The 12,893-nt window shown below is 38.1% G+C and overlaps 1 protein-coding gene across 1 annotated transcript in view; it reads left to right on the forward strand.

Annotated features, from left to right (window-relative positions):
- LOC118749398 (serine palmitoyltransferase 2) overlaps positions 1–7,739 on the forward strand; it is a 42,995-nt gene extending 35,256 nt beyond the window's left edge. The window contains exons 2-4 of the mRNA XM_036484206.1: positions 5,465–6,547; positions 6,617–6,879; positions 6,954–7,739. Coding sequence (XP_036340099.1) covers positions 5,465–6,547; positions 6,617–6,879; positions 6,954–7,170 — 1,563 coding nt within the window. The 3' untranslated portion in view covers positions 7,171–7,739. The remainder of the gene's footprint in view (positions 1–5,464; positions 6,548–6,616; positions 6,880–6,953) is intronic.
- The last annotated feature ends 5,154 nt before the right edge of the window (positions 7,740–12,893 follow it).

The raw sequence follows: 12,893 nt of genomic DNA on the forward strand, positions 1-12,893 counted from the left end.
CAGCATGCATATTCCGTCGGGACCCATTTGGACGCTTTCGCCTTCCCGATGTCCACGTGAACTTCACCGCAAGTGAAAGCAAGGGGGCACAGGTTGTTGGCAGTTTGTGCAGCCTTCTGGTCACTCGACGCTTGGCTTTGTCCACCGGAGGATGCAGTATGAACTGCCGGCTAAAATAGCTCGCGCATCGCTCCGGGTCCGACGAAGCATGGTCGCCGAAAGAAATTTCGATTCTGTCGTCGTGCTTCGTCGGATTGGACAGTGACCTCACGGTTGACCAAAGCTTACTCACACCAGAGGTGAAGTTGCAGGTCTTCAGAAGCTCTTCCCACTTCTTCCGCTTATGTACGTTTACTAGTTGCCGAATCTCCGTGTTGAGATCCCTGATACGGGGATCTCCGGGATCCGCCTGACGAAGGCTGTCACGCTCATCGGCTAGAACAGCCGCTTCAGCAGGGAAATTTGGGCGTGGGTCGGTGATGCATCCTGCCGGTACGAAGCGGGCTGCAACAGCGGTGACAGCCCTACGGAACTTACGTTCACCAAGGTGGACGTCGGTTGGTGTAGGGAGGGCAGCGAAGGTATTTTCTGTAAATTCCGCGAAGCCTTTCCAATCAGCTTTTGAAAAGTTGATATATGTTCGGTGCTCCGCGGAAGCAAAGTCGGTTGGTTTATCGATCGAGATGACTATTGGCAGGTGGTCTGATGCCAAAGTCAGCATAGGTCGCCATGATATACTGTTTATCAGACCAGCGCTGTTATGCTGTTTATCAGTGCGTCGTCGTTCATTGTGCAGAATGTCGAATCGTCTATCTGCTCAGCCAAGTCAGTTCCCCTACGATCGTTTGACAGGCTTGAGTGGCAAAGGTCGTGGTGCGCATTAAAGTCGCCTACTACCATACGGTTTTCACCTCTGAGGAGCGCACCTATGTCAGGGTGATATCCTTCCGGGCAGCAGGTGACAGGGGGTATATAAACGTCAAATATTTCGAGCTCAACATCGCCTGACCGGATAGCGATGCCCTGACATTCTAGGGTGGTATCCCTGCGGTCGATGTCTGCGACCGAGCAGCGCAGCACGGGCCCTCGGAGTTCCTCGTCCAATCTCGCGTGGTGCGCAGAACTCAGCATGCCCTAAAGTGGCACCAGCCAAGGCTGACTGATGTCACATTACGGAATATCCTGGTCTGACATACCGTGCAGATTGTAGGAGGAACCAGGAGTTGTTGGCGGCGGCGTGTGGGTGGTGGTGCGGTTGTGTGTATTCTGTGGTCTGTAGCCGTTGTGGTGTGGTCTATTATGTTATGTTGTTGTGCTGTGGTATTTGTGTGGGACTGCTCAGGTGGACTGGGGTTAGCCGTGGGGGCTGCTCTGTTAGAGCAACAGGGGGCCACAAAAGACGTGGTCCACTGCCGATATGTCCGTAGTCCTGAGCAGACTCTGAGGTGACTCCACCCCTCGCAAGCATTGCACTTGACAGAGGTGGAGTTGTGGTGTAGTCGTCTCTGGCATACACAGCAGGTGTAGGTTTCTGGCCCTGGGTTTGACTCGATGCCAGCCCTGAGGAGGAGAAAATGTAGCAAATGTAGCCCTATGGACGAACAACTTCTGAGATACTTCGCCGACCTAAACGGGTTAGATCGCCGAAACAACAGCCCTTGGTCGGGTAAAAACCCGAGTCATTCCGGTACGTAGAACCGGCTGTCGTGGGAATGAGTCTTATCTACCGGTGATATGTATATCGCAATTGGAAAAGCTTCGTTTAGAAATAATTGTTATTTTGTATGATAATTAAATTTGCTCTTAGCAGAAACAAGTGCTGTATAAATCCAAAGTATATTTGAGGTTAACGATAAGTATTGAATTCGATTTAGATTTGGGATAAAAACCGAAAATTGTATGCACCTTAATAGTATTGACTATATATAATAGTATTGACTAATATCGTACGGAGCAAATCAGGATGTACTATTTTTTACCTACTGGGAAAATCCGTTGCTGTTTGCTACTAGGTAAACGCACTATTCGCGTTAGCTAAACTCCGTTTTGCTTAGCAATTTGATATATACATGCATACAAATTCTAATAAGAAGACTGGAACAAGTGAAAAAACTGTTTGGTTGAACGCCAACCCAAACTAAACTTCACTGATGTACATATACAAGTGTTTGTATGTACTACAAATATACGCACCCCAACTATTGATTAAATTTTATGTAAACCGGTATTTTAGGCTACCAGAACTTAGTCAGTTCGCTTCAGATAGGGGATGAACCGTAAATTTTAATCACTTTTTACATAGATACCATTTAGACATCGTTCGGAGTAAATTCGTTGTCGTATGCCTACTGGGTACATGCACTTTGCTCGTTAACTAAATTTCGTTTTGCTGAGCAAATTGATATATACATACAGATTCATCGACGTAGCCAGAATGAAATTTAGGGGGGGGCTCGACCCTATTAAGCTGGCATTTCAGGGTACTATTTTATATATATATAAGGAAAATTTGAAAGTTAGGGGGGAGGGAGGGCGTGTAGCGAAGAAACATAGGCACAAATATTTGGAGTAAGCGCAAAATGAAATGGAATTGAATGCATATGTATATGCATTAACATATGTACACAAGTAGGTCTATATATATGTGTATACCCGACAAGACATTGCTGAGCACTTTAGCAAAATTCTAACACATTTACACTGGTGTTTTTGTATTATGGCATAAATTAGTAGTTTGAATATTAGTGCTGAGGACTTTCTGATGACAACATTGAGGAGAAAGTACTAAATTTTTGCCCATGGCCTGAACGAAAATTAGGACTTTTATAAGCACTTTTGTAATTAGCGATAGTGTCAATACGAGCACTCATATGAAACTCAGCTGTCTTGTAGGGTATCTTCGAAAAGCAACGAGAAATGTGTAATCTTAAAAGAAGCAACGAGTGCGAGAGAATTTAGGGTTTGATGAGAAGCAACGAGTTTACTTATATGTGTACATATATATAACAGCATATACATATGTATATATGTATATTAAAACCGTTTTAGAGCAACGGTTAATGCAGATTGTACAGTTGGTACGTAAGTATATCTGACAAAATATATATGTATATGAATGCACAGACTTACGATTTTTCCTTGATACTTCTCATTTTGTTTGTAAAAGGATTCCACCGATGATGTGCGCATGCCGATACTGTATGTAAGCAGGTTGCAAATATTGGAGGCTCCCGCGATGTGCGCACGTTGATTATTTCCAATTGACTATGCTGGAGTTTAGTCCCACGGTGAGCGCTAATGCTTGGATGGGCGCTTGTTGAGGAAGGTTTCCTTGCGATATGAGTAGTCCCGCGTTGGGCACTGAATTTTTGCGTGCGCCTGTTGCAAATATTTATTCGTTCCTCCGAACAGATTATTAAAAAGTATAGGCTTTAACTTCTCACGAAACTTTTTTGTGGTTGCGTTTTGCTGAACAAATGATTTCCCTCGTTGCAGCGAGCTCAAGACGAAATTTAAATTTTTTGCTGTTCGCTGTTTCTGCTGTTAGGTATTTGCTGCTGGTCGCCGACAAAGAAAGAAAGATGATGTGCAAAATGACAGTTGTGGTCTAGTGTTGCGTAGCGTAGTGTTTTGCTTTGGGTTTTATAGTGTACTTTAATTCAATTCAATATGTACTTGTAATTACAAAGTTTAACTTATATACTGAATGAATGAACAGCGAATAATATTATAAAAAAGCGAATGGACTGTATGCAAATGATTTTCAATATGAATCGTACAATGATAGTTTTAATTCAGTTTAAAGTTAACACTACTTCATTAAATTCAGGTATCGTAGTAATTACATTCATTTAAATATTTAGAAAGGGTTGATTTTAAATATAAGAAAAATTGATTGGTTTTACGTATATGCAGTTTCCCACGTCGATATGATTGTTGTAAATAGAAAAGGCGAATTCCCACGTGTTGTTGTTTTAGGCAAAGCTCCCTCGCTGTCTGACATCCAGGTGATGATGTTGCGAAAATGAAAAGAGACCGGTTTCAAATGCGATCGCTGCATTTATACCTACTCAACACTGGAAGGCATCCAGTGGCGACTTCGAATGCAGACAGGGATGCTTTACAAAAGGAGTTTGCAGGGATGCTTTTCAATTACTGTCGACAGTGATTCATTGCGATTTAAATGGATCCAAGTCCTTTAAACAAATTCTATTAAAAAGAATTATTATTTTTTCCATCATTTCATCTCTGTAATTTAAATGTTTTAGAACATTGCCCACAGAACTCATATTAACTTTTTTAATCGCATCGAAATAATCTGGTAATTTTAATTACATATGTATGCATAAGGGAAAAGGCTAAAAATCCGTAAAAAAAAATTCTCAAAAGGCTGGATTTCCCGCTTTCCGCAATTTCTCATTTCCTGCCGCTAAATGGGCTTTGAAAAAGCCAGGTCTCGCATCGTAACGTCCGTTCACGGATCGAAAGCGATACGAAAGAAAATTACGTGATACGTCAGGCAGCATAAGCTGAATGGGACAAAGAGTACGTTTACGTATTTCATCATCCGAAAAATGTGTTTTTACGTGACAGGTAGTACGATATCGTTTGTTGCGATTCGAGCCCAGATTTGACGGGAAAATAGCTAAATTGGCAGCCCTGCTCATACGCCAAGTACGATTATGTACGAGTACGGTCATGTACGATATGACGTATGAGTAACATTATTTCCTGCTTCTATTTCATATTAAAAATTATTACACATATTCATTTGACCATTCAAAAGGGATTTATTTGTCCACTGATTTTCATCGTTAGTGGCTTAATTTTTTGGTAACAGAACAGGCTTTAACCATAATTAAGTTTACGTGTCTCGACGTTTTTTGTTTCAACAACAAATTCGTTTAATTTGAAAATGTATACACTTGTTGCCATTTGTAAATGAAAAAAGTAAGAAACTATTTCTTCACTTAATTAATTTAGTTATTTCCATAAATTTTAAAGATATTCTGCTGAAAAGGCTGTATTCATAATCGAAATGCAGCTGAAACCACAGTCGATATTGGAAACCCCATAGGGACTACAAAAAGAAAGTATTAATCAGAAGAAATATACATATAGGTCCTGTTTTTGTCTGTCAGAAAGAATTTTAAAAAATCCATAAATTTTTTTTTGTTTGAAATGCAACTATGGACACCAGCCTGGTAGTGAAGCTTGCGAATTCTGGAAAATGTGCGTTCGTGCAGAAATTGCAACTTTCTCTATTTGAGAGAGAATTTTTTCCTACTCTCTAAAATTTTTATAATGGATAATTCTTTCTGTACGTTTTGACGAACATATCTAATAAGCTGCTATGTTAATGGTTTACAAATACATACATAAAAATTTTTGCTTACATTTATTTGCAATTGTTCTCTAAAGAACAACGTACTTTTATGACTACTTTCCTTTTCACTTTTTTCAGAACTGTAAAGATATCCACTATGTCAAGGCTAATGATAACTGCAATCAGCCACTAATCACGCCAGCGAAAAAACTTTCAGAGATTGCTGCGGAACACATACGCAAGACATCCTTCGAGGAAGTACCTCTTCACACTGCCTGTCTCACATATTTAGGCTTCTATTTGCTTATGATTCTTGGTTATATAAACCAGTTGCTCTTTGTGCCAAAGGTCGCTAAGGAGGAGAATCGTGATGGCTATGTAACACTCTATGATGCCTTTGAGAGTTTCTACTCGCGCTATGTGTATCGACGTGTGCGTGATTGTTGGAATCGCCCGATATGCAGTGTGCCCGCTGCGGAGGTTACTCTCAAAGACCGTGTGACTAACGACTACGGCTGGAGCTTTCAATTTACTGGAACTGAGACGCTTTGCTTGAATTTGGGATCTTATAATTATTTGGGGTTCGCTGATGCCCAAGGTCCTTGTGCACAGGATTCCGAAAATACAGCCCAGGAAATGGGTTTGGCAATGACTTCGTCACGAGTTGAGTTAGGCACAACACAACTGCACTTGGACTTGGAGTGTTTGACTGCACGCTATTTAGGTGTAGAAGATGCAATTGTATTTGGGATGGGATTTGCCACGAACGCGCTTAATTTGCCTTCCCTGATTTCACCAGGTTGCCTTGTGTTAAGCGATGAAAAGAACCATGCCTCGATCATTTTGGGTCTACGGCTATCGGGAGCCACAACGAAGGTGTTTAAGCACAACAATATGAGCGATTTGGAGCGGCTGCTTCGATATAATGTGGTCCATGGCAATCCGAAAGAGAGAGGCAAACCCTGGAAGAAGATAATGATTTTGGTGGAAGGTGTGTTCAGTATGGAGGGCTCCGTCGTGCGTTTGCCAGAGATTATTGCTCTTAAAAAGAAATACAAAGCTTACTTGTATTTAGATGAAGCACACAGTATTGGCGCCATGGGCCCGAATGGAGGTGGTGCTGTTGATTACTTTGGCGTGGATCCTAAGGATGTAGATATACTGATGGGCACTTTCACGAAGAGTTTCGGTAGCGCTGGAGGCTATTTAGCCGGTTCGAAGGTATGCTTAATTTTGCGAGTCATTGAGATTCGTATTTAGTGAATCTGTGTTTTGAAACATTATTTGCAGCAACTAATTGACTTTTTGCGCACAAACAGTCATGCACATTGTTATGCCAGTAGCATGTCACCTCCCATTGCTCAGCAGATTTACACTTCGATGAGCATTATAATGGGACAGGATGGCACCGATACTGGTCGTAGGAAGATCAATCAGTTGGCGCGGAATACACGCTATTTCCGTCGCCGTTTGGCACAAATGGGTGTTATCACTTATGGGCACGAGGATTCGCCTGTGGTACCCATGTTGGTGTACTTGTTTTCGAAAATAGGGTGAGGCTTTGAGGCATTTGTTTGCCATCCCTTGATGTATTTGCAATGTTTTAATTTGTTTTTACTTATTTTAGTGCCGTTGTGCGCACATTGACAACACGCCATATCGCCGTTGTTGGTGTCGGGTTTCCAGCAACACCAATAATGGAGGGGCGTATACGCTACTGCCTTTCAGCAGCACACACCAAAGAACAATTAGACTATGCACTTGAAGTCATCGATGAGATAAGTGACACGCTAGGCCTAAAATACTCGCGAAAACCACGCGAACCTAACCCCATTGAGTATTGAAGAAACAAAATCACCGCGTATATAACCCGCAAGCAAAGATATTATTCAGTCCTGGTGAAAAAAGCGCACGAGTAACTGCATACAAATTATGTGTATAAAGTAATTTAGTAAATGGTTGTAATAAGATTAACCCATTATGAGCTCGGTGAGAATTAGGAGATGAAGTTTAAGTAGTTATTTTGGTGGCTTTTGTATTCCTTAGTCTATATTTACAATTTACCTAAACATTTTCAACATGAAATCTATGTAAGCACTTTGGTAATCTAAATAGGAAACAATTTAACAGTTTTAAAGTTAATTGCGAAAGATAACTTTTGAACAATAGTTGCACAAATATGTATGAATATTATTCGTATGCACTGCCAAGGCGGTTCAAAATTGAAGCAAAGGCGTTGGATATATTTATCGCTGTATGATATTGTGCGAGGATTTTTGTCACTAAATTCATCTATACTATTTGTTACTTAAACTTACTACGGTGATTTTTAACGAAATTTAATGAATAGAGATATAATATCAAATTTTCTTTCTAACCCTTGAATAATTTGAAAATAAAAATTAAAATCTTATTCCTAGGAAGAAAGTAATTCCATACCAACTGGAAATGGAAATAAAGCCAATATGGTTTTATTGGCCTTTGCAAATTTCTGTTTAGAAGTAATAGAACAATATTTAAAACAAAGAAACAATTTAAATTTCATTATTAAAATAAAACAAGTAAGAGCAGCGCGGTCTTCGGCTATGCCGAATGCTTCATACCTTTCATGAACATCTGAAAATTTTACTTTAGCAGATTACTGCATTTGAAAAAATTTATATATTCACACATAGATATATAAAAAAGCATATCTAAACAATCAGAGGTATGGAAGATATACCTTATATAGCACCAATCTAAGTGATTTTCACTGCACCGGTATGTAAACCGGTAACACAATTTAATGGGTTTCGCTTCCTACATGAAGGATATGTATATCGCAAAAACTGGTATCTGAACAATCAGTGGTATAAGAGATAATCCCAACTAACCAACTCTCCAGAACAAAACTCTTACAAATTACGAAAAGATCTCATAAGACTCTTTTAACATACTTGGATAAACTCATAACATAATTCTTGTAAAAAGACTTAATTTAGGTCTCATAGTACTATTTTTTGTGAGATAATAATGCTACTAGAGTTAGTAAGCCTTTAAATCTCATAATAAGACCATCTTGTACCTTTTTTATAAAACTTCAACTCTCAACGAGTTATACTCTTGAAAAAATGCCCATATGAGTAGTAAATTGTTATGATACTTATAAGAAAACTCTTGTAAGATATAAAGTATAAAACAACTTATAAATATGCCCTTATGAGACGTAAAATGTTAAAACACGTATAAGAAAACTCTTATGAGTAGAAAAGAATCATTATTCTCATAAACACTACAATAGAGCGCACTTATATCAAGAAAAATATTCTGTCAGCCAACATACCTTGTTTCAGGGTTGATCCGTCAAAATGGATAAGTTTAATTGGAAAAAAGTTAAAAGATCCACTAATTTGCGAAGGAAAATTCAGAAGATGTGCCTTAAATTAAAAGATAACACGTCCAAGAGTGTTACAGCCAATAAAAGAGTTACTGCGAATTTTAAACAATATTCTAAAAATAGTGCGCGGTCTGCGGACAATTTATATCAAAAATCTGTTCGTCCAGAATATAACAGCTGTAATCATATTCAGAACAACTCGAATGAAGGTCACGATGCAGAAATTTCTCTTGATAATATAAAAGCACCATGGCATGTAATTAACACGAAAAGTAATTAAATTAAATGTTGTATTCCCTTTCAGCAATATGATGATGAGGAATACCAGATAATCGATACTGGGTTAAAAAAAATTAAGTTTATGGAACTGAATTAAAAAATTGGGCAATTCTGTTTATTATAAGGCACCAAGCATTAAAACGATTGTTACAAATATGTAATAAACGAAACCCTGATTCATTGCCAAAAGATGCAAGAACGTTGGTACAAATACCAACTGTTACTACAATTCAGGCAGTCGGTTTGGGTGCCCAATATTGGCACCAAGGGCTTGCATTTTGTTTACAACAATGTTTTGCCAATATCAAAGAATCGTTAGGAATTTCCATTAACATCAACATTGATGGCTTACCAATATATAAGAGTTCCAGAGAGGAGTTCTGGCCCATTTTATTTAATATATATGAAGAACCAATGGTCATCGGTATCTATAGCGGCAAATAGGCCTGGGTAACGGCGCAAATTTTTTGGCGCTGACACACTACCTTCAGCGCCATTGTCGGAATCAGCACAGTGTGTTGGCGCAATGGCGCCTCTTCAGGATAAAGCTCATTTCCTTTATTGCTGCACGCTGCACTAAAGTGAATTAATACAAGGTTATAGTTATATCGGTTGAGAAAAAACTCAAGTATACCCAAGTTCAAAACCCAAAAATACAACAAACCAATCATTTTCACATTCAGAAGACAGCGACGAATTCTAGCAACACCACCTTGTATAAATTCGCCTTGTGCTGCACAATTTACAAGAGACACTTCTATTTCGGGTGTTCTTTGCTGGTTCTTTGCGACACCCGGTGTTGTCAGTGTTCCGGTGTTGAACTAAGCTGAATTAATACAAGGTGGTATCGGTTGGGCAAAACCAATTCAAATATACCCAAGTTCAAAACCCAAAAATACAACAAACACATAATTTTCACATTCAGAAGGACCGCGGGTAATTTTAACCACACCACCTTGTAAAAATTCGCCTTGTGCGGCACATTTTACAAGTGACACTTCGCTGTGTTCTTTGCGCCGCCCGGTGTTGTCCGTGTTCGGGTGTTGATGGTGTCATTGCGTCACTAAGTTGTGACAATCGGTATCGGCGCCAGTAACTCAGCTCTCGGTATCAGCGCAATGGCGCGGCGCCGCACTGTGTTACCCACGGCTAGTGGCAAAGGTAAACCACTCAGTCTAGAGTTGTTCATACGACCGTTTGTGGATGAAGCGAAAGAAGTCCTGACCAATGGAGTTACCATCAATGGACAGCATAAAGTTGCCGTTAAAATCCACTCTTTCATAGGTGACTCTCCAGCACGGGCTTTTATAAAAGGTAAAAAGGATATTTATATATATATATGTATATATATTTTATATTAAGCGGGTCTTTGCACAAATATGTAAATAGGTGTTACTTATTTCAATGGTCAACACGGATGTCAAAAGTGTACAACAGTCGGAAAATATTCTTACGTTTCACATTCCAATATTTTCCCGAGAACAGAATGTATTAAAAGAACAGACGAAGGGATTTCGTAACAGGATTTATGATTCACACCATAAAGTTAACACTTCGCTTGAAGAACTGCCCGGTTTAAATATTGTTGATAACTTTCCAGTTGCAGATTCTCTGTATTTAATTGATTTAGGTATCATGAGAAAGTTCTTGATTGGATGGAGAGGTGGCAAGTTTAACTTTCGGTCAAAATGGAGTGCAAGGGAAAGCTACGGCATTTCACAATGCTTACAAAACATCAAAATGCCCTCAGAACTTCATCGAGCTTTAAGGGGATTAGATTGCCTGGCACATTGGAAAGCTTTGGAATATCTCACATTCTTATATTTAGTCTGTTCCAATAGCAGTCCGGTTTACAGGATTTAGTCAGAACTTACAGGAAGTCGTTCCTATTGACATAAAACCTGTAAGTGGGAACACTTTTGAGAGAGTAACTGAGCAACTGTTCCTAATCAGAAGTTACAGGATTTAGTCCGGAGTTTTTTTTCCTGTAAGTGTCAAACGATCAGCTGATTTGCATGTGCAAGCAAAAGCAAAAAGCGGTGAAAGCAAAGAACCTTATATTTGTAAAAAAATGGAAGTAAACAACGAAATGTTTGAATGTGTATAGATTTTAATTATTTAGTGATATTTCAGCCAAATCAGTGTTGTACAAATGACATGTAAACAAACCGGCTGACGTTTTTACAGGAAATAGTGCTTTTTGCGTTCCCGTGCACTTCTGCATCTGTTCTTCTTTTACTCTCACTTGAGAGAGTAAAATTGTAGTTTGACAGTTCCACAGGTTTTAGTCCGAAGTTCAAAGGAACAGCCTAATTATATAGGAGTTGTAATACTGAAGGATCGTTTACCACACGATGTATACCAGCATTTCCTTGTATTTTTTTGTGCTGTCACAATATGCTCCTTAACTGCATACAGTACATATCTCGATATAGCTCATACTTTGTTCCTACACTTTATTGAATACTACAGAGACATTTATGGTGAAGAGCATATAACTAGTAATGTGCATAACCTGTCGCATATTATTGATGATGTAAAAAGACTTGGTATTTTATCAACATTTAGTGCTTACCCTTTTGAAAGCAAATTGTAACAGATAAATAATATGTTACGGTATGGAAACAAGGCTTTGGCGCAGGTAGCCAGACGACTAACTGAATTTAGTAATTTGCAAATAAAGGCTAGTGAATATGTTAATAACGAATTACCGATTTTAAAAAATAATACAGTTCAGCAGCCGAATGGTTTTTTACTAAGCCCCCAAAATCGGGACAAATGGTTTCTTACAACTGGAAATAAGATCGTGTGCGTGAAGAATGCTACATTAACTAATAAAGAGATATCTGTCTACAACATCAGGAAAGTTTTTTAGAGACGCCGATACGTTCTTCATTCCTCAATATATAATCCTCAGATTGCAAAGAAAAAGCAGCACGGATATGTAGCTTCAAAGATATTAAATTTAAACTGTTATCTGTGAAATATGACGACAATTCAACAGTTTTCATTCCGTTACTTCACACTGCTAAATAAAAAGTTTTTTAATTATAATATAAACTCTGTATTTAAAACTAAGTAAACAAAGTACTCACTTTATCAGTTCATTTAAATAATTAAATTAAATAAATATGAAATAAAGTAATTTCTTTAAGTAAATAAACATCAACTTTTTCATCAATTAGTAAACATTTCTTTTCTTGCAACTTTTAATACTCTTTGTGTAATAAGCCTCCTCTGCCCTTGAGTAAGAGTTTATTATTTATATTTATTAATTTTTGTCAAATATACTTTTAATATTTGAGGCACTATAATATGGATGTACATCAGTACTTTTTTAATTATAATATTAACTCTGTATTTAAAACTAAATAAACAAAGTACTCACTTTAACAGTTCTTTTAAATAATTAAATTAAATAAATAAGAAATACAGTAATGTCTTTGAGTAAATAAACATCAACTTTTTCATTGATTAATAAACATTTGCTTTCTTGCAACTTTTAATACTTTTTGTGTAATAAGCTTCCTCGGCTATTGAGCAAGAATTTATTATTTGTATTTATTAATTTTTGTCAATTATACTTTTGATATTTGAGGCACTTCAATATGGCTGTACATCAGTCTTTTTTTTAATTATAAAATAAACACTGTATTTTAAAAGTAAGTAAACAAAGTATATACTCAATTAATCATTTAATTTAAGGCTTCAAGATGTTCATCTGCCTCAACACCTTCAACATCACCATCAACATTATTACCTGTGGGTGCAATGCTACCAATACCAGGAGCAGTGACCTCATGTACAGCAGCTTTTAGTGGAACCTCATTGCCCTTAGGAACATTTTCACTTTTCCTTGTATACTATATACTTTCTTTGCAGAAGTTCGAGGAATACGGTCGATATTATTTT

This window comes from Rhagoletis pomonella, unplaced genomic scaffold (genome assembly GCF_013731165.1).
Source record: "Rhagoletis pomonella isolate Grant_MI unplaced genomic scaffold, Rhpom_1.0 Rhpom_scaffold_00015, whole genome shotgun sequence".
Lineage (NCBI taxonomy): Eukaryota > Metazoa > Arthropoda > Insecta > Diptera > Tephritidae > Rhagoletis > Rhagoletis pomonella.